The sequence below is a fragment of the Camellia sinensis genome, chromosome 8 (assembly GCF_055761805.1).
Source record: "Camellia sinensis isolate YWXY chromosome 8, ASM5576180v1, whole genome shotgun sequence".
Classification (NCBI taxonomy): domain Eukaryota; kingdom Viridiplantae; phylum Streptophyta; class Magnoliopsida; order Ericales; family Theaceae; genus Camellia; species Camellia sinensis.
This window is the reverse complement of record NC_138968.1, coordinates 197,720,077-197,742,909: the sequence shown is the minus strand read 5'-3', so window position 1 is coordinate 197,742,909 and position 22,833 is coordinate 197,720,077. Positions and strand designations below refer to the sequence as shown.

Genomic DNA, 22,833 nt, shown 5'->3' with positions numbered 1-22,833 from the left:
GAGAAGGAGAAAGATCGAGATTCTCAAGAATGAGAACGATGTGTGAGTGGACCAACCTGACCAACTGAGAGAGTTGATCACTAATTACTTTGTCAATCTTTTTGGCTATACTCCATCACTTTTCTACACTAATTAGAGCAAGCTGGTGAGCTGTAAGTTGAATTAGGAGGACAATGTTGCCCATACCAATGTCATTACCAATGAGGAAGTGTGGAGAGCTGTTAGGAATATTAATGCCTTTAAAGCTCCTAGGAAGGATGGGTTCCAGGCTGTGTTTTTCCACACTTGGTCCACTATTGGTGCTTCTGTGTGTAATTTTGTTAAAAAGTGTTTTCTTTATAACCAAATTCCTAGAGATGTGAATAGAACTCTTATTGCTTTGATTCCTAAAATTGATAACCCTGAGAGTGTGAAACAATTTAAACCTATTAGTCTTTGCAATGTTTCCTATAAAATCATTTCAAAAATCATTGTTAATAGATTGAGGCCCCTATTGAGTAAGATTGTTAGACCTAACCAAAGCAGTTTCATTCCTGTAGAAATACTAGTGACAACATAATCATTACTCAAGAAATTATTCATTCTTTGAACAAAAAGAAAGATGCGAAGGGAGGTATGGTTTTTAAAATTGATTTGGAAAAAGTCTATGACTATTTCTTGGGACTTTTTAAAACAAACCTTGGAGGAGTTTAATTTTGATCATAATCTTATTGAGCTTATCATGTGCTGTGTGACCACTGTTAGCACTGTTGTTATATGGGATGGAGAGCCTCTGGAGGAATTCACACCTTCTAGAGGGTTGAGACAAGGGGACCCTTTGTCCCCATTCCTGTTTGTGCTGTGTTTAAAGAGGCTATCTAATATGATCACTTTTAAAGCTGATAGTAAAGTTTGGAAGGGTGTGGAGACTTCCAAAGGGGGGCCATTAACTTACTCATCTTTTCTTTGTTGGTGACTTAATGCTTTTTGGCCAAGCTACTACATCCAATTGTAGCACAATCATGAACGTTATGGATGAGTTTTGTGAGATTTCTTATTTGAAAATTAACTCCCATAAATCCAAGCTCTCTGTGTCCCCTAACATTGTTAGGAGGAGCGCTAAAGAGTTTAGTATCAAGTGTGGCATCCCACTTACCTCTGATTTAGGGACATATTTGGGTGTTCCTATTATCCATGGCAAAGTTACCAGGGGTAATTTCACTCACATTTTAGAGAAGATGCAAAAAAGTTGGTTGGGTGGAAAGCTAATACTCTATGGCTGGTAGAGCTACTCTCATCAAATCTGTGGCCTATGCTATCCCTTCTTGTCCTATGCAGACTATGTTTTTGCCATTTAAGGTATGTAATGTAATGAGATTGATAGTATGAATAGAAACTTTCTCTGGGCTGATACTTTGGAAAAGAAGAAAATTCATCTTGTCAAATGGGATGTGTAAAATAAAAAAGAATGGTGGCCTGGGGATTAAGAAAGCTAGGGATCAAAACCTAGCTTTGATCTCAAAGTTGGGCTGGAATCTAATTAGCCACAGAGACAGTCTATGGTGTGAGGTTTTGAGGACGAAATATTTAAACAAAACTTCATTCTTTGATTTGAAGAAAGACAGGGATGTTTCTCATATTTTGAGAGGCATCATGAGCACCAGACCAATCTTAAAGAAAGGTGTAAAGTGGAACATTAGTGATGGCAAATATGTGAATGTTTGGAAAGATGGGTAGTGTGGAAACAATTCCTTTTGAGGAAACTATCTCCAGTACTAACTATTCTAAACCATACTGATACTACTTACATTATCAACATGAGAGAGTTGCTGGGGGAAGATAGGAAATGGGATGTAAACCTTGTGAAAGGTAACTTTTCCCACCCCCAGGCTGCTCTTATTTTGGGGCACCACCCCCTGGCGACACTGGGATGGACACTCCTATATGAAAGGGGTCTCCTGGTGGAGATTTTACTGTTTCCTCTATTTTACTGTTTCCTCTACGTATGAGCAGCGATTGGGAAATGAGGACAAGGAGGACTAGTCTTGGGTGTGGAAACTGAGATTACCACAAAAACTTAAAGGTTTCTTGTAGACTGTGCTTCATGGAAAACTGTTCACCAATCAAATGAGATTGAAGAGAGACTTGACAAATGATCCTCAATGTCCTAGATGCAATGGGGTTGAGGATATTAATCATTTACTTAGAGATTGCTACATGGCAAAAGAAGTGTGGCTCATTGTGTTTGATAAACAATGGTACATGGATATGATGAGAAGGCCTTGAATGGATTGGCTCAAGAGGAATGCTAAAAGTAAAATTCATTTTAATGACCATCTCTCTTGATATACTATTTTTGTTATGGCTTTGTGGAAGATACAGAAAAACAAAAATGCATTTGTATGTGAAGGAAAAACTATTAGTAACCAAGACACTGCAAAATTCATTTTTGATTACTGTAGAGAAATCCATCAAGCTTTCAGTTAAGGCTAAAAAGAAGAGTGCCAAGAAGAAAGTAAAAACAACATACCTAGAAAATTTTCAAAATTATGCCATTGAAGTAATTAATCAAAAAATCACTGATGTCAAAAGAAGCCCCACAAGCAAACGTATACAGTTTTTGTAATCTAAATTTGATGATTAAATGTTCACTCAATAACTCTTTTGGAGAAGGTCACAACCCCATAATTTTGAGTACGGAGACAAATTTGAATAAGACTAATACAATGAAACAGTGTGGAAAAAAATAAAAAGAAATAAATGACATCTTTGAGATTGCTAGGAGCATGTGATCTAATAACATCACACAGGTTAACTAAAAACCAACTGAAATTAAATAAGAACTTCTATGCCTGTTAAATCAAGTGAAAGATAAATAGAAAAGACCTCTTTATATCCACTGCTACCAATAAATTGCAGCATCAACAAAAAAAAAAACCTAAATCAATGCAGCAACCTTGCACTAATATGGTTTCTTATACAAGTCATCTTATCACGACAGTGAATGTGAAGAAAAAAGGTATATGTTGTATTATTTGGTGGCAATCCACACCCCTCAATCAAGAATTCAAAACAAATTCTTTAATTAATGGTCTTCCTTTAGATGTTCCAGGCACAGCCTGTACCTGTCAACTAAAACTAAGTAAATTCATACCCTCTCAACACCGCTTCCACAGGTGCTGCTAATATAGCCCTCACCTTTTATCTTTGGACCCCCATACACAAAATTGATACCCACCCTTTTTTTGCTTTGAGCACCCACCATTCCCAACTCGGCCCTCTCTTTGGACCGTCACCCTTTCCACTTCCAGCCCCCTTCCCCTACCGATGATTCCTATCCCTATCCCCACCCCAGCCTTTCCCAGCTCAGACCATACTCCTCCACTCTTTCCTTCCTCCTCCGCTACCCTCACAGCCCCAACCCACCCACCGGTGGACTAGGGTTGCAAGAGCACTACGAAGGGGAAGGGGAGGGTTGCTGGGCTGCAGGGGAACACAAAGGACGGCCAAGGGAGGGCTGCAATGCATGGGAGGGAATACAAGGGGAGAAGGGGAGGGCTGCGGTAGGGTTAGGCTGTAGTGGGTAGAGGTCAGATGCAGAGAAGTGGTGGGAGTGGAGACCAAAAATGGTGGCGAAGGGTGGTGGCTGGGGTATGTAAAAATTAGGGTTAGGGTGGTTTAGATGTTAGAGATGAGGATAAGAAGGGGAGTCTCATGACAGGATAGAATTGTAATAAAAAAAATTCTAAAGAGCTGCGATCCACTAAACAATGTGGGGGATATTAACAGCACACAATGTGCAAAAACATCCTAAACGCATACATTTAGAGTGTAAATGTCTAGGCTTAATGGAAACCCCAACACAACCACATCCCATCATCACAATAAAACATGCTAACAAGTATCACAATAACACAAAAAGCCAATCAGTGCTCCTAATCATCCATAGCCAGTACCTTTACATTTCTTCCACCTACGAAGATATCCCCTTTAGCTTAGTGAAAACACAAATACAATCACTTCTTATTACCAGAACAAGAAATGCTAACGAGTGTCACTATCCAAAGGCTCAACCTGTATTTTTTCAGAAAAAGAACACACAACCACATATTTTCCAATTGAACAAAATGCACCACAATATATAGAAACCACAACTAGAACTACAAGTTAGAGAACACAAGAAGTTTCAAATATAACCTGAAGGTATGGCATGTAAAAATAAAATCAATATGAGAACAAGAACATATACATTAAAACTTTTAAATCATAGCAAAACTTTGAAGTCAATAATTCAGAAGTGTGATTGATACAAAGTACTCCACTTTGTTCTACTTACAGCCAATTACAGCCAAAAGAAAAGAGTACCACAACCCTATCAAACCAAGCTTTTATGTCCCAAGAAGAAAATAAAAAAATATATACATGGAAAATTTTCAGATTTTATACCATAGAACTAATTGATCAAAAGTTAGACATCAAAAGAATTCCTTCTAGCAAACTCACACACAATTTTTGTGATCTGAATATGATGATTAAATTCTCACTCAATAACACTTTTTTTGAGAGGGTCACAATCTCCATAAATTTGAGTCAGGAGACAAACAGAGTTCAATAATACTAATACAATGAAAAGAGACAGAAAAACAATGACATATTTGAGATTGCTTAGAGCACATGATCTAATAAAATCACACAGGTTAGCCAAAACCAACTGAAATGAAATAAGAAATTCTATACCTTCTGAATCAAGTAAAAGGTCAGTAGAAAAGACCACCTTATACACTGCTACCAATGAATTGCAACACACACAAAAAAGGTCATAAAATCATTGCAGCACCCTTGCACTACCACAGTTTCTTGTACAAGTCATCTTATCAATGTGAGGAAAATAAAAGATTATGTTGTATGTAGTGACAATAGCCCTCACATAATAAATTCTTATCCACTCACATTTTTTCTATGGAACCCCACCCCACACACACAAAATTGATACCCACCATTTTTTTTTATTTAGCACCCACCACAATCCCTATTCTACCGATCCTTTAAAACCCCCACCCCCTCATCCACCTATACTCAGCCCCACCCAAGCCTTTCACCAGCCCCTCTGCACCTCTGCTCTTCCCTTCCTCCTCCGCCACCCTACCAGGCCCAACCCCACCCACCCCGTGATATCTCTTGATCATAGTGGCAGACTAGGGTTGTGAGAACGCTGCGAAGGAGAGGGGGAGAGTTGCAGAGCTGCAGAGGAGCACAAGTGAGCGCTATAGGAGAGCTGCGAAGGGATGGGAAGGGATGGGAAGGGTACGAGGAAGGGGTGGGGAAAGTTTGGGCTGTGGCGAGTAGAGGTGCAATGGGGATGGGAGGGAATAGGGAGTGGAAACTGAAGATGGTTGTAATAAAAAATTTATAAAGAGGTGGGGGTTCCATTGAAAAATGAGGCCTATTAGCAGCATCCCTCTCCAACCTATGAAAATATACTGAAAGTAAACATTGCTCTCTTGGCTGGCTTAATAGAAAACCCAAATATAAAACCACACTTTCTTCTATTTCAACATCATAACAAGAACAGATCTAAGAAAACCTTTAAATCATAACAAAACTTCAAAACATCAAAGTCAACAACAGTTTATCATGAGAAATCACTAAAATCCAAACAAGACATAACAAGACATGAGAACATTACTAATACTAAAGATTGAAAAAAAGAAACGAAACCCAATATCAAGATTGATCAGAAGCGGAGCTTGGAGAAGAACCACCGGTTCTTGCCAGTCTTGAATCGCTCCTCCAAGCGAGCCTTGGCCTCCTTCAAGGCTGTGACCTTCTTGTCGCGCGATTGAAGGGAGTCAAGAGTGGCCACATCCTTGAGATCGACATCGAGAGTGTAGCGAGTAGGCATTATGTGATTGTAATTGACGAGCTTGATGAAAGCCTTAACGCGAGACTTCTTAGCGGTCTTCTTGGCGGAGTCCTTGCGGATCACCTTCTTGGGGTACTTGGCCATGCCGACGACGAGGCAGTGACCGTAGGGGCGATCGCGAGTGCCATCGTCGAAGTTTTTGGCGATGACGGCCTTGCTTCCGGCGTGCCGACCTTGGAGGACGATCACCGCCTTGTTTGGTTTCAAGAACTTCACCATTTTCCCGAGCTCTCTCTCTCTCTCTCTCTCAGACTCTCTCGGCGCAGTAGGAGGAATAAAACCCTAGGATTTGGGGGATCGGATGCCATATATAGGGGTTGAGTGGCGGAAAATATATACGCTAGGGTTTCTGGGGTCGGTTTTTTTTTATGTTTTTTATTTTTTTGGTTTTAGCTTATACAGTGTTTGGCGGATTATGGGGTTGTTTGGGATGACCTAAATAAGTGTATTTTTTGTCTTTTTACGAAAAGATGTGCAGAAAAGTAGAGAGGTGATGTGATGGAAAAAAGATAAAAAGATAGATTATTCTTGGGTTGCCAAACTTGGCCTAAATTAAAAAGATGATTAGGGAAAATATTATTAATGCGAAAATTATTAGTAAATGGATTAAGTAACAGTGTATTTATTTTAATGATAGTATAAAGATAATTAATGATGAATTGTTAAATTATTTTTATAGAATAAATAAATAAATTATTTTTATATTAAAAAAATTAAACTAAATATTAAAACTAACAAGTGCACTTGATAAAAAAAAAAAATTTAAAATAATTTTTTTATATAAAATAGACTTAATTCCTTCACTATTTTCCTAACCCTCACCCAAAACTCAACCAAGTTAATCCCCTACTGAAGGGGATTATTAAGCTCATTGGACTATTAATCCGCCCTTCCATTTTACTACCAAACATGTTATGAGTAGACCCACAGCAAATGGTAATCTAATCTAACCACTTAAACTGCAAAACAAACTGGCCTTAAGGTATACCAAAAATATGGAATGCCTAATATTCTTATGGGCAAATTACATTAACAATCCATGTAATTTGAGACTTGTGTTATTTTGGTCCCTGATTTTTCAATTATGATACATTTGATCATGAATTTTAAATCTTGTTTCAAACAAAGACAATTAAAGATGTTTCCTTTGCAAATGGTCCATTTCAAGGGTAAAGTCGTTATATAACTTATTTTATGTTGATTAATTTGTATGTTGTTTGAAAATATTGCGGCCTTTTTTCAATGAATAATGTTGAAACTTTCTTAATTATAAAGTTTTATTTGATTTTGTTTTCAAAATCTATTTTCTGAAAAAAAAATTAAGTAACGAAAAATTAAATTGGTGAAGAAAATAAAAGGGTAGATTTTTTTTTAAATAATTTTTTTATATTTATTTTCGTTAAATTAGTTTCTATTTTTTCAAAAGTCAAGCATGGTGAGAGCATCTCCAACGGTAGTAGGCATTTTACCTATCTAAATATTACTATAAAGTATATATTTTATTTTGCCTATCAACTGTTTTATGTTTTTACTCCAACCATGCTCTTTATTTTAGCTATTAATCCCAATACTATTAATTTTATAGAATGCCACGTCAACAACAAAGATGGAGGGAAATGATCCTAATGATTGAATACATTTTGCCTAGCGTTGAAGGCTAGCTATATGTAGCTAGTGAATATGAGTTGAGCCAAAATGCCTAATCATATGCCTAGTGCGTTGGAATTGAAAAAAGTGAATCACACTAGGCATTTTAACTAACAAGTATGATATGCCTAGTGCATTGGAGATGCTCTGACAACTTTAACGTTATTATTAAACCAATCTATTAAATTAAAAAAATCTAAAACTAAAAATATTTCATATATTAAATATATCGATTACACATTAAAAGTATAATAATCATCCAATATGATAACCACAAAAAAAAAAATATCTGTTAACACAAATACAACCATCTATTTAATGATAATCATAAAAAAATATCAACAAAAATAGTCACTCATTATATGATCATCATCCAAACACATATTAAAAATTAAATTAGTAATAAAAAAAAGTAAAAAAAATATCATTTTTATATAATTTTGGTGGGTTTAAATAATTTTTAAAAATTCAAAAATAATTTTTTGATATTTATTTTTATCAAACTAATTTATATTTTATCAAATTAACAACCTTGCTTTTGAAATTGAATAACAATATTTTCAATTGTCCTTATTTAAAATAAGATTCAAAATTCATGATCAAATGTATTACAATTAAAAGTTTAGGGTTCAAAATAACACAAGTCTCAAACTACATAGACCATTACTGTAATTCACCTTATTCTTATTGTAAGAACTTTTTATTTAAAATAATTAATTTTAAAAATAGAATTTTTATCTATTTTTTATATAATAATAAAATTACTTAAATTATTAATTAAAATATATTTTTAACATCATTAATATTTGTTAATTGACTTGATAATTTATTTATAAAATAAATAATTTGTTATGAAATTAAAAGCTTGAAGAAGTGAGATATAATTTCTAGAATCACATGAAACAATTCGCATTTTAAGTATATTTTAAGAGATATATTTGTAATTTACCCTTACCAAAAATATTTATATTATTAAGGTTTTATATAATTAAATAAATATTTGTATGAATTCAATAATATTTTGAAATTGTCTCTTATTAAACAAAAAACATAAATTACAAATAAAAAATTTGTTTGGTTTAAGATATAAAATTTATTTTTAGACAGATTTTTATTGGCCATTATTGAAAATTTCTTTTTATATGTTAAATAGATAAAAATTAGATAAATTCAAAAAATAAAAATACAAAATTTCACAAACTACTAAATTTTTTCTTTATTTTTAATGATTTTTATTAATATTTTTAATCAATTACTTTTACGTTTTTTAATGCATCTTGATTAGAACCATGTAAAAAATAACTAAAATATATCCTTAAAAAATCATTAAAAATAAACCAAAAAAAATTAAAAAAATCATCTTCCTAATTATAATTTATCTTATAAAAAAAATAATAATTATATTTTACCCCTGTGGTTTCACGCTTTTTCACATTACCTTCCTAACGTTGATAAATGTACTCATAAACTCCCTGTGATTTTAACTGAAGTGCAAAAGTGACGAAATCTAGTAGACTTAACAGTATGTGGGGCAGACGCACCAGAGAAGCGTGTTTGCACTGAAATTAAAGGTTTTGGCACCAAGTTTGAAGTTTTGAATGACCAATTTATCCTTCCACTCTTATATATATATATGCCCATGAAATGTTGTTTTAGAGATGCATTTCATATATATACAAAGAGGAGATGGGTTTGGATGCATTTCATGGGTTGGATGCATAGATTCGATGCATTTAATATATATACACTTATATATATATATATATATCCCCATGAAATGTTGTTTTAGAGATGCATTTCATATATATACAAAGAGGAGATGGGTTTGGATGCATTTCATGGGTTGGATGCATAGATTCGATGCATTTAATATATATACACGGAGAGAGAGATATGGGTTTGTGGGTTGCGGATTGGATGCATTTCATATATATAGAGAGAGAGAGGAGATGGGTTTGAATGCATCCAACATATGGGTTTATGGGTTGTGGATTGGATGCATTTCATATATATACATGGAGGAGATAGGTTTGGATGCAATTCATGAGTTAGGTACATAAAGAGAGAGAGAGATATGGGTTTGTGGGTTGTAGGTTGGATGCATTTCATATATATACATGGACAAGATGGTTTGGATGCATTTCATGGATTGGATGCATTTCATGTATATATATATACACGGGGAAAGAGAGATGGTTTGGATGCATATGTTGGATGCATTTCATATATATCAATATAACAAGAAAGGGTAGTTCTTGAATTCTGATAGGACTTTTGACCCTTTGTCAAAATTTGAACCGTTAGATTAATTCAATCTAACAGCTAAAAAATGTTCAAGAAACAAATTATCTTTCAATGGTTGAGATTGTTTGTTCACATACATCCTACGGTAGATATACATTTTCTCCTTATGTTTCTTCTTCCCTTCCATCCTTTTCTCTTCAACTATCTCTCTCTCACATACATTCAAAATTCAAAATTGAGTTATCTCCCTCATCTCTCACTCTCAGAGCTCACTCTTCATCTTTAATCTCACTGGCAATGGTCACTGTAACAACCTCGATCTATGATTAACTGTTAAACCATGATTAAGAATACTCAATAAGTAATTAAGATGAAATCCTAAATTAATTGCATGTGTGTTGTATTATTTGTGTCTCTATCTGTCTATTGTAGAAAGATATGTTCATGTCTACGTTTTGTTTTGCGAATTGAAGGCCTTATCGGCATCCGATCACGAAATTAACTTGATTTATGTGTTATTTGAAATTTTTAGAACCTTATGGTATGTTTAATTGAAATTCGATTCGGAGTGAATTAAATTAGATTGATCAATGCTCATTTGCTTAGTTTAATTAATTACCACTCAACAAGCCTATATAAGGCCTACTTGACCCCACTAGTTCATTTTTGGGTACACTCATTACGTTTTTTTGAGCTTCAACGTGAGGGAGATGGAGATTAATAGAGGAAGTGAGATCAAGAAAGAAAATGAGAGAATTATAGAAGAATATAAGAGAGTTTGGAAGATTAGGCTTCAACACTTGGAAATTCAAGGCTTTACGGTAGGAATTCAAGTCTCTACCTCATGAACTCAAGAAAGTTAAGTAGATTCATGCATGGAATGGAATAGTGAAGTGGGAAGAGGAAGTTTAGAGCATGCACGTGCATTTCATAGTATTTTACAAGTTGTTTTCAAGTGATTCTCCAACGCATGTCATGTTTTTAACTCAATCATGAGACTTCAACATGTTTTCCATTAAATTACCTTATTTGAGCATGATTTGAAAGGTTTAAGTGTGAAGAAATTATATGCATGTTTATATCATGAGTTTCAAGTTAAATTTTAGACAATTGACATGCTATTGGGCCTTGATTTTGCGAAATGATCGTTAATTCTCAATGTTTTCCAAGTTTAGACATGTTTTCTCAAGTTTTGGAGCCCAAAGGTTGAGTTTGAAGGCATTGAATTTGAGTTTTGCAGCTTGGAGGTGAATCTGGAAATTCCAGAATTCGACCTCTCCACTCGAGTAATATAACCTGCACTCGAGCGACCACTTTATGATCTTGCACTCTTGCTCAAGCGACCAGAAGTCCGCTCGAGCGTGAAATACAAGCTCCCAGAAGTTTCATGTTTTTGTAGACCGCTCAAACGACAAGAGTTGCGCTTGAGCGAGGACCTCAGTTTCACACTCGAGCGACCGTCGAGCGGCCATCGAGCGGAGAATTCACACAACCATTACTTTTGCAGACCACTCGAGCGACAGAAGTTGCTCTTGAGTGACTACTCACATTTTACATGTTTGCTCGAGCAAAGGAAGTTGCGCTCGAGCGAGACCCCTATTTCTAGCATTTTTGACAAAGTGTTTTCAAATGCATTTTGGCATCCACATTGCGTCCTAGGAATTCATGGGCCAAGATTAAGACAAATATGAAGGATAAGAACTAGAAACACACTATGAATTAAACGAAACAAGTTAAATACGACCCGAGCGTGTGTTTTAATATGTGTATCTTTTATGTTTGTGTAAGACACTGTAGGCGCGCCCTTGGGCTTCAATGCTACAATTCGGACTCAAATGACACAGTTCTTAATCTGATCTCACAATGTGCAATGTGAGATTGATAAATCACCAAAGAGTCCAAATCCGGTAAATCGTTTTGGAAAACTGATTTTTGTAAAGAAATGCCAAACATAGACTGCTTTGCCAGATATAGAGTCGTCACTTAAATATTTTATTTTGGGGGAATTTCGGAAACCCTGACTCGTGCCTAAGGCCACGTGTCCGTCATCACCAAAGTTGCCTTGGCTCGGGAACTTGGGTACGATTGGGGAAGGTCATTTAATGAGCACCCCCGCTCGCCCGATCAAAGATCGGCCTGTATTAAGCATGATATCTTGTTTTTGAAAACACATGTGTTCTTATTCCGATTAATTAGCTAGAATTATCATGTGATGCGCACAACACACAAGTATAGACTAGATCGCCTAATTTGGAACTAAGCATCGCACATCCGTTTGTTTGGAAAATGGTTTGAAGTTTGCTACTCGTAAGTAGGCTAAAATGCGGATTTCAATGAATTGTCCCAATTCAAGTAATCCAACCTTCACCCACAGGCATTCAGGCAGTTAATCACATAAGCAGTTAGCCTCATGGTAAGCATGCTAACATGGTAACATTAACACACATGCAGTATTCTAAAGCGTAAACACTCACTGTGTACTCCGAGCCAAAACAAGGAACTAGTTAGAAATCATGCATGATCCTAGTTCATGTTAAGATGACTAATGCAACACATGCAAAAATGCAATTAAGATAGGCTCGGCTACCTAGAATGTCATGTGAAATGTAACTTGATAACATACTGTTAAACACGTATTCAAGTAATGTATTGAAAGTACAATGTAGTTAGTATAATGCGCCGAGCCCGGTGCATGCAATATAGATGAATGGATGCAGACATGCAAGCATAAGGTATGCTAAATGAAATATGCCCTAAAACTATCTGTAGACGCGCCCGCGTGAGGCCCTCGTGCTACAGTTTGGACTCGATTTGTGTCGCGGTTCTTAATCTGAACCAAAGAGTCCAAATCTAGCAAATCGTTTTGAGAAAACAAATTTTTGAAAGAAGTGCCAAACATGGACTGCTTTGTCAGATACAACGTCGCCACCTAAATATTTTATTTTGGGGGAATTTAGGAAACCCTGACTCGGTGCCAAAGGCCACGTGTCCGTCATCACCAAAGTTGCCTCGGCTCGGGAGCTTGGGTACGATTGGGGAAGGTCAGCTATGAACACCCCTTCTCGCCCGATCCGAAGATCGGCCTCTACTAACCATGATATCCAATTTTGAAAACGTTATGTGTTCTTATTCCGGTTATTAGCCTAGAATTACTATGTTATGCGCACAGCACAAAAGTATAGACTAGATTGCCTAATTTGTGAATAAGCATTGCATATCCGTTTGTTTTGGAAAAATGTTTTGGAATTTGCTACTCGCAAGTAGGCTAAAACACAGATTTCAATGAGCTATTCCAAATCAGACAATCCAACCTTCACCCACAGGCATTTAAGCAGTTATATCACATAAGCAGCTAGCCTCATGGTAATCATGCTATCATGGCAACACTCACACGCATGCAAGGATGTTAAAGCATGAATACTTACATCGTACTCCGTGCCAAAACAAAGAACTCGTTAGCAATCAATGCATGATCCAAGTCCATGTTTAAATGTCTAATGCAACGCATATGGAATGTCACTAGAGTAGGCTCGGCTAGTCTATGAATGACATGTGAAAATGCACAAGTAGCATGTATTCAAGTTAGATTTGAAATACTAATGCAGTTAGCATGATGCGCCGAGCCCGGTGCATGCAATACTGATGAATGATGCACGTATGCATAGCATAAGATATGCTGAATTAAACATGACCTATTACTAACCATCAAAGTAGGTAAGTAAAAGGGAGAAAGAAGTGGGGGTTGGAAGACATGCACACACTCACCCACACTTATTACAAATTCACCCTCGCTCGGAGGGACCAAAAGAATAATACAATTCGAATAATGAATTAACTATCCTAGCTAATTAATCATTACAGACCAACTAAATTAATTAAACAAATTAATTAATTTAAGAAAGCAAGAAAAAGGGCCTCGGGAAGAGAGCTCAATGCACGCGTGCTCGGGTCTTGCTCGGAAGTCCACTGCCATGCGTAGGCTGCCTCTGTTTTCCCTGCTCTGCCCCTCTGAAAATTGCCAAAGTCTCAGAATTGCTTCCCTGGACATTGGGAGACACCACCGGCTGAGGAGAATGGCCACCAGCAGTAAGGTGTGATCATCGACTGTTGATGAAGCTATCGGCCACGGATTTATGGTCGGTCGGCACTGAACACTGCTGGTCGGCCAAGAATGTCTGCAGAACCTGCAATTGATAGCAGCAGAGGGCAAGGCACAGCATGGCAATGCATTTCAAGGAATGTATGCACCGACCATATCCCTTATCATGTTTATGACTCAAAGGGATATGGTCCTTGGTTCTCGGACCATCAAGCGCGCATTTCAATGCGTGATAGCCCAAGAGACCAAGTTGTGCATTTTTCATTTCAAATGTAATGCAATGCACATAGTCAAACCAAGGGGCTTTTACCTCCATCATGACTCACTTCAAGAGGTGAGGCAATGCATGCACAATGCAATGCAACCTAGGCATGCGAGCTAAGGATGCAACATGGCAATGCAATGTGTACATGCAAGTATGCAAGAAACCATGCGAGGTGAGTATGCAAACAAGCAAAGAGATGGACTTAAACATGATTAGGCAATTCTCAAACAAGCCTAAGTCAGTGGCCAAAGTGCTCAAACATGGAGGCCAACACACGCACACACATGCACATGTTAAAGGGCTAATACTTAAGCACAAAAGGGCAACTCTCAAGCACACTTGAAAGAGGCATAACATGGACAATTAGCATGTAAATTCAGCTTTGAAAATCATGCAAGAACATGGTGCCAAACCAACCCAAACAATGCAATCAAGGTATGCAAGCAAAGTCCAAGATTCAAAGCAAGCTAAAGGGGTATTGAACCACACTTAGCAAGACCAAACATGGCATGAATTCAATGATCCAAAACAGAGTTTTAGCACATAAAACAAAAGCCCAAAAGATTACTTAGATGGCATCTAAATGACTTGAATTCAAAAGCATGCACAATGACCAAAACATGGAGTATGCAACACAAGCCTTTGACACATCAAAGGGACCATGAAATGCAAGCATACGAGCATACTAAGTGGACTGAAATGACATGGAAAATGGTCCCAACCCACTAAATCAAAGCAAGTAATGCATGCTATACACTCACACCCTTAAGGCCAACAAGCCAAAAATGCAAAGGGGCTATACAATACATTCCAAAGTCGACCCAAACAACTAAGGACAGACCTTAATTATGGCAAAATAAATATGAAAGCTTCACAAAGCCAAGCCTAAAACATGCTAGAACAATGGTTTACAACCTAAGGCATGTTAAGGCAACAAAATGGCATTACAAGGCATGTATGCTAAGCAAGCATGGTGTACCAAAACTAACTTAAAATAATGCTATTTCATGGCAAAATAAGCATAAATAACAGCTAAGGCATGGTCAACAAGAGCCTAAGCTAGGTGCTCCCTCAAGAGGCAAAAATGGTCATTTTCAAGGACAACAAGGAGAGGGGGTGGCCCTCTCCTTCTTGGGACCTCAAGGCACCATCCTTACCACTGAAATCCCTCAAGATTTCAGTGGTGAGGAGGCCCAAACACCAAAGTCCCGGAGCTTACACAAAATAGCACAAAACAAGGTCCAAACAAGGCTTAAGAGGGGTCAAACAACCCCAAAGCTTAAAACACTCTAAACAAACTATTTAGAGGCCTTAAAAACAGAACTTTTATGTATTATATGCAAAGCCAAAAAACAGTTGCAAGATGGGTAAAAGTAGTGTGCAAAAATGGGGTAAAAAGGGGCTAGTTTCTTACCCTTGAAGTCCTCCTTCACAAATGATGATCTTGTTGCCTCCTTAAGCTCAAATCCAGTCAAGAACACCAAGAACAACCCTCTGGTCCCTCAACAACCAAGAGAAGGTGTAACACTATGTGTTTGTGTGCAATAGTATGGACAAACACACACTAGACACACACAAGAGAGAGATATAGAGATAGGAAATATATATCAACCCTAACCCTAATCCAGAACTCCCTCTGGAATTTTTTTTGTAACCCTAATGCCAAGAGAGGAAGCCTCTTCTTATAGGCAACTCCCTCTTGTAAGGCTTCCAAAACAAGCCATTCAAGAGGGAAATCCCTCCATACACGTGTATGGAGGGGAGCAGAGTGGGTGCCAGCTATCACAGCTGGCACAAAATATCTACTAAAAGTAGATGAACAGTGATCGGCCATTCAAAATTGCCATTTTGGCAAAATAAATGGCCGACCGGCAATAAAGAGTGTCGACCGGCAATATACATTGCCGATGGCATAAAATCACTGGCCGGTGGCCTCAAGCCATGGCCGGTGATGTGTGGGGATGCCTCACAAGGCATTCCCTGTCCCTCCAAGGCAAAACACAAGTGTTTGATGCAAAACCAGACACAACACGGTCGAGTCGAGAGATCCTGAGGCAAGGCGCGCAGCCGAGACCTCCGGGAACCCAAGACGAACACAAACAAGGATAATCACCAAGTGTTCCAATGGTGACGTCCAAGTCTTGAGGACGGTCAAAAATGGGGTGTCTACGCTATCCATCGTAAGCGGTTAAGTAAAAGGGAGAAAGAAATGGGGATTGGAAGACATGCATCACACACACGCACGCTTATTACAACAATGCGCCCTCTCGAAGGAGGGACCGAATAAGAAGCTAACTAGCTAATCTAAGCTAATTAAACTAATTATTACACAACAAATTAATGAACTAATCCTAGTTAACTAATTATTACAAAATGAATCGAATAGCTAACGCATTAACTAATTAAGAGTACAAACCAAAGCAAAAGCTAGCTATCTAAGCGTGGCAGCTAAGGAAAGCAGTAAAGCAAGAGGTTCTCGGAGGTAGAGGAATGCATGCATGCTCGGTCGCCTCGTTCGGAAATCCAATGCGATGTCCCGATTTGCTTCTGTTTTCATTTATTTTCAGAAACTTGCACCAAGCTCCAGAAAGATGAAACTCCACCTTAGGAATCCTGTGGGAGGGTGGCCGACCATTTTTGGTCTCTAGAAACACCTGCCGACCACTTTTGGTTGTTGAAAAACCAAAAAAGTGGTCGGCCAGCTGCTTTTTCTGGCTGGCCGACCAGTTGTTGCTGTCAGACTTCAGTTTTCTGCAACAGAGAGCAAGAAAGGGCATGGCAATGTATTTGCAAGATATGTGTGCACAACCACCCCTCCCTATCATGTTATGAACTCAAGGGGGTGTGGTTCTCAACCCTCGGGCCACCAATCGTGCATTTTCATGCATGATGGCTGAGAGGCAAAGTTGCACAATTCAATATGAAAATGAATGCACAAGTAAACACATAAAGCCTAAAACTCTATCATGTATGATCAAGAGCGTCGGCGACCGGGAATTAAGGCACGTTTTATCACTTTAAGTATGAAACGTCCATCGTTTCCCGTGTTTGGACTAACACCTATTCCAAACACAATGCAAGCAAGCATGGCATACACAATGCGAATAAACTACATGGCATACTCAATGCAATGTGACATGATTAACTTAACAAAGCTAATGGCATGCGAACAATGCTAATGCATGTATGCACAATGCAATGCTACAAGGACAAATTAGCAATGTTTGGGACATGCACACACAATGCAAATATCAGTTAGCATGTTGTAGACACCCCATTTTTGACCGACCTTAAGACTCAAACGTCATCAACTGAGCGCTCGGTGATGTTGCATATTGTGCTCGTTCTGAGGTTGCAAAGTCTCAGCTGAGAGCCTTGCCTTTGGGCTTCAGAACCTTTTGTGCCTTGCCTCGATTTGCGAACCAGGTCCTGTTTTCTCTATTTTCTCTTTCCGAAGGGAGGGAAAGGTCTCGTAAACCATCTCTCAGTGGCCGTAGGCTACGTTTCGTGGTCGTAGGCCATTTTTCCCGTTTGGAGACCGGTTACCGATTTTTCAAAGCCATCGGCCGTGTGCTCGGTTCGGGACCGCTTAACTACCTCCGTTTGCTCCGATTTTTGGCACACACCTTGTTTCCTTTCCCTAGAGGGACACTGTGGCCAGAGAGACCACCTTCGCGATCGCACGCCACCTCTGGTGCCTAACAGCCTGTTTTCGGGGCCCCAGGCCGCGTGTTTTGGCCCCCGAACCCTCGTTTTGCATCAGCTAAGGTTCATTTTTGGTATGGACCCTATTTTCATTGTTTGGAAGGTGGTAGGATGGTGGGAGACCAGCAATTCTTTTGAAAACCATTTTCTCTCTCCTCCAGCTGATTTTCTTGACAGAAAGTTAGTTTTTCTCACTTTTAGACCTTAATTTCGGGTCTCCCATACCACCATTGTGTTGTACTCATCTGGGAGGCCACCAATATGGGTAGGCTAACCAGCTTTTCTTCCTAACCCTTTTGTACCTTGCTAGAAAGCTGGTTTTTCTCTCTTCTGGGTCACATTTTCTGGTCTCCCACCATACAACTGTATTCTACTCATCTCAGAGGCCACCTTTCTGGTATGGCCGACCAGCATTTCACCTTGACCCTTTTGACCCATGGTCGGCTGGCTAGGGGAAGTGGTCGGCCGACCACCTTGGCTGGTCGGCTAGCCTTCTGCTTTTTGGCCTTCTTGAGTGCAATACAGCTGGGCCAGCTGTGTAGTACTTGACCCACTGTCCGAGATTTTAAACCTTTTGCTGGTCTTTTTAAGTTGGTTTTGACCCTTTTGCTTAGCTTCTTAGAGAAGCTTGACTCTTTTGTCAAGCTTCTTGAGGAAGCTTGACCCTTTTGGTCTAGCTTTCTCAAGAAGCTTGACCCTTTTTGGTTAAGCTTCTTTGAGAAGCTTTGACCCTCTCTTGAGTCTTCTCCAAGAAGTCTTGGCTCTTCTCCTCCATAAAACCAACACTCCCCTTCCATTTGTAAGGGTTAGAAAAACTAGGCAAGGCATATACACTCCACCCTCCATATCTCTCTCATCCAAGCTCAAATACCCCATTGTTCTTGGCCATTACACCACACCTCATAGCCTACCACCTCCACCATCCATTCAAGCACCTTGGAGCTGATTTTCAAAGGTTGAAGACTCATTATTTTGGTCCAGAAGCTGCTGGCCTTCTTCTCTTCAAGGGTAAGTCTCCATTTTCCTCATTTGACATTGTTTTGCTCCATAGTTTAGCCCTATTTGCAAGCATTTTTGAACTTCGACATAAACTAAAAAAAGTCTTTTTTTGAGCTCCTCTTCAAGTTTGCTCAACGTCATTTTTTTGTTGGGGGTCATCTACCCCCTTTCATGCTTCATTTCCTCATGCTTTGAGCCATGCATTTGAGCATTTGCATTGGCCTCGGTTTGGCCTTTTAACCACTGAAATCCAGTGGATTTTTAGTGGCTTAGATGTGTTTTTGAGCCCTAAAATCAGAGAGGGGTGACCCTCTCACCCCTTGTTCTTTTTACTAGCCTTGTTGGCCTTCCAAAGGAGCTCCATTTTGCATGTTGAGAAGTCTTGTTTCAAGTCATTATTTGTGAGTTTCAAGGTCTTCCTTGACTCTGTCCAGAGCCCTTTTGGCCATATTTGGTGTCTTTGATGCATGTGTAGAACAATCTCATTCAAGGCCTTTCAAAGGGGCCTTTATTTGCATATTTCCTAGACCCCTTCCAGGCTCTTTTTAGTGGGTTTTAGGACCCTCAGAACCTCTGTCCAGGGGTGATTTTGCCATTGTGTGTGTCCATCATGCATGTGTAGAACAACTCCCTTATTGGCCTTTCAAAGGAGCCCATCATTCTTGCATGCATTGACTGAGTTTCAGTGGTTATTTGGACATATTTTGGCATGACATACTTCTATTTTTGGCTGGTTTGGTAAGCCTTCATATGCTCCATATAGTTGTAATGTAACTCATAGTTCACTAGCTTTCTTTGCATGCTTTGTTGACCCTTGATTTTAACACTTTTTGGCCATGCCTTAAATTGATATTGCACTTATTTTGGACTGCCCTAGCTCTATTTTTGGGTCTCATGGTTGAATAATGTTGGTTTTGCATGTTTGTAGTTCAATACCCATGCCTAACTTTGAGTTTCGAGGTTCATTCCATGCATATACTGAGGTGTGTTCATGTTTTGGGCTCATTATACATCATATTTCAGAGCTTATTTGAATGCCATATTGCCATGTTTTGTACTCTTTAAATGTGTTTGAGAGTCGGACTTGTATGCCTTGTTTTCGGACCATTGAATGAGCTCCATTTCGTTGCATTCCGAGCCATCATTTTAGGCCATTTCCCCACTGTTTTAGACCTGACTAGGGTCTGTTTAGGGTTGGTTTTGTCTTTGGTGCATTGCTTTGGGTACCTCTAGTATAACGCACTTCACTAGTTTCGGTACCCGGGCCCCCTAGCTTGCATTGTGTGCCATATTTGCATGTTTCGGGATCATATTTTATGCCATTTTAGAGCTGTATCATGTGTCATTTTATGCCATGTTTCATCCTTTACCATGCTTTGGTAGAGTGGCATTTGATGCCTTAGGATTGGTCCCTTGCATCGTGCATGTTTGCATGTGTTTCGGTTGTCTCATTTCCATCATATGGCCACTAATTTGAGTGTGGCTGAGGTTCACTCATATTGGTTTAAGTCCACCTTGCATTGTGTATGCCATGTTGCAATGTGTTATGCATGTTATGTTGTTAGCATTGTGTATGCCATGTCATTCCTCGCATCGTGTATGCTAGGTTGTTAGTCGCATTGAGTATGCCATAGGTTGTTAGTCGCATTTAGTTCATGAGCATTATGCATGCCATGTAGTGTTAGCATTGTATATGCTAGGTGCATGTTTGTATTTTCATCCTTTGCATGTTTACGTCATTCAGTGGCATTGCATCTAGGATCGCATGTTAGAATTGCATTCATGCATATCATGCATATTGCATTGTGTTTGGAGTTGGGTTTAGTCCAAACACGGGAAATGAGGGACGTTTCGTACTCCAAGTGACGAAACATCCCTTGATTCCCGGTCGCCGACGCTTCGGATTATCCATGATGGAGTTTAGGCCTTGTTGCGTTCATATGTGCATTCATTTCACATTGAGTCGTGCAATCCGATTTCTCGGCCATCATGCATCGAGATGCGTGATTGGTGGCATGAGGATCGAGGACCACACTCCCTAGAGCTTGTGCAATGATGGGGAGGGTGGTCGTGCACACATGTGTTGCAAATACCTTGCTTTCTCTTTCTCTTGCCTTTGTTGCAGAAAAACCAGAAACTGAAGGCAAGAACTGGTCGGCCGACCAGCTTTTCTGGCAGGCCGACCACCCATTTTGGTTTTTCCCACATAAACTGGTCGGTGGGTGGTCTCCAAGCCCAATAGCTGGTCGGTGGCTCTCCCACAACTTCCCAGAGTGGAGTTTCAGCCTCTCGGAGCTTTGTGCAAGTTTCTGGATTCAATTGCGAACAAAGGCAAGTCAAGGCATTGCGATGGAATTTCCCGACAAGGCGAACTGAGCATGGATACACCATCCATTGTCATCCAAAACAGAGCCGAGGCAGTCCATTCCACATAGTTTGCATGCTAGTTTATTGCTTACTTAGTTGATTTGTTAATTAGCTAGAATTGTGTAATAATTAGCTGTGAGTTATTATCCATCTTGGTTGTGTAATATTTATTCGGACCCTCCGAGCGAGGGCACAATTGTAATAAGTGTGCGTGTGTGTGATGTATGTCTTTCAACCCCACGTCTTTCTCCCTTTTATTTACCAGCTTATGATGGCTAGATTAGGGCATGTTTCAATTAGCACACTTATGCTTGCATGTTTGCATCATTCATCTGTATTGCATGCACCGGGCTCAGTGCATCATACTAATTGCATTGTATTCCAATTCCAAGTTGAACACGTGTAAGCTGTAGCATCTCATATGCCATTCTTAGCATAGCCGAGCTTATTTCTAGTTGCATTTTGCATGTATTGCATTAGTCATCTTAACATGAACTAGGATCATGCATTAATTTCTAACATAGCTTCTGTTTTAGCTTGGAGTACTCGGTAAATGTTTATGCTTTAGCATCCTTGCATGTGTGTGAGTGACTGCCATGATAGCATGCTTACCATGAGGCTATGTGTTTACGTGATATAACTACTTGAATGTCTGTGGGTGAAGGTTAGATTATCTGAATTGGAGCAATGCATTGACTGCGGGTTTTAAGCCCACTAGATAGGGGCAAAACCATGTTTCCTAAGTCCACCCGAGGGTGGCAAAATCTGCATTTTTAGCCTACTTGCGAGTAGCAAACCGCTTTCAAAAACCAAACATGAAATGTTTTGTTCCAATTCAGGCGATCCAGTCTATACTTTTATGTTGTGCGCATCACATAGTAAATCTAGGCTAATAACCGGAATAAGAACGTATAATGTTTTCAAAACTAGATACCATGGTTAGTAGAGGCCGATCTTTGATCGGGCGAGCGAGGGTACTCACGAAGTGACCTTCCCCAATCGTACCCAAGTTCCCGAGCCGAGGCAACTTTGGTGATGACGGACACGTGGCCTTAGGCAAACGAGCCAGGGTTTCCTAAATTCCCCAAAATAAAATATTTAGATGGCGACTCTGTATCTGGCAAAGCAGTCCATGTTTGGCACTTCTTTCAAAAAAATCTGTTTTCAAAAATGATTTGCCCGATTTGGACTCTTTGATGATTCTTCGGTCTTACATTGCACTCTGTGAGATTAGATACAGGACCATGACATTTGAGTCCTGAACTGTAGTGAGCCCAAATGAACAAAACGGGGGGATTCCCTCCCGGGACGTTCGGGGACGTCTACACATGCACAATGCAATGATGTAAACTGAGCATGCACAATGCAAAGTATAAGGTATACATAATGCGATGAACAATGTGGCATACTTAATGAAGTATACATGGCATGTTCAATAGACTTAAACTAAAAGGGGTAGACCTCAGTCATACCCAAATTAGTGGCCATTGGTGATGAAATGAAGGCACATAAAGCAAGACATGCATGCACAATGCATTGGCCATCAAAGAGGCCAAAGAGCACAACTCTCAAGAGTGCTCGATGAGTGACAAAAGTGGAAGTGTA

General features: G+C 39.1%; 1 protein-coding gene across 1 annotated transcript; it reads right to left on the bottom strand.

Moving 5' to 3' along the window:
• Window positions 1–5,506: 5,506 nt before the first annotated feature.
• On the bottom strand, window positions 5,507–6,203 carry LOC114274322 (large ribosomal subunit protein eL27x). The gene has a single exon (XM_028216234.2). It carries the CDS (start codon window positions 6,119–6,121, stop codon window positions 5,714–5,716), a length of 408 nt encoding a protein of 135 aa, XP_028072035.1. The 5' UTR covers window positions 6,122–6,203; the 3' UTR covers window positions 5,507–5,713.
• Between the last annotated feature and the right edge of the window lie 16,630 nt (window positions 6,204–22,833).

Bases quoted from the DNA above. Each gene is read 5' to 3' on its own strand.
- LOC114274322 (XM_028216234.2), bottom strand. From the start codon at position 6,121: ATGGTGAAGTTCTTGAAACCAAACAAGGCGGTGATCGTCCTCCAAGGT.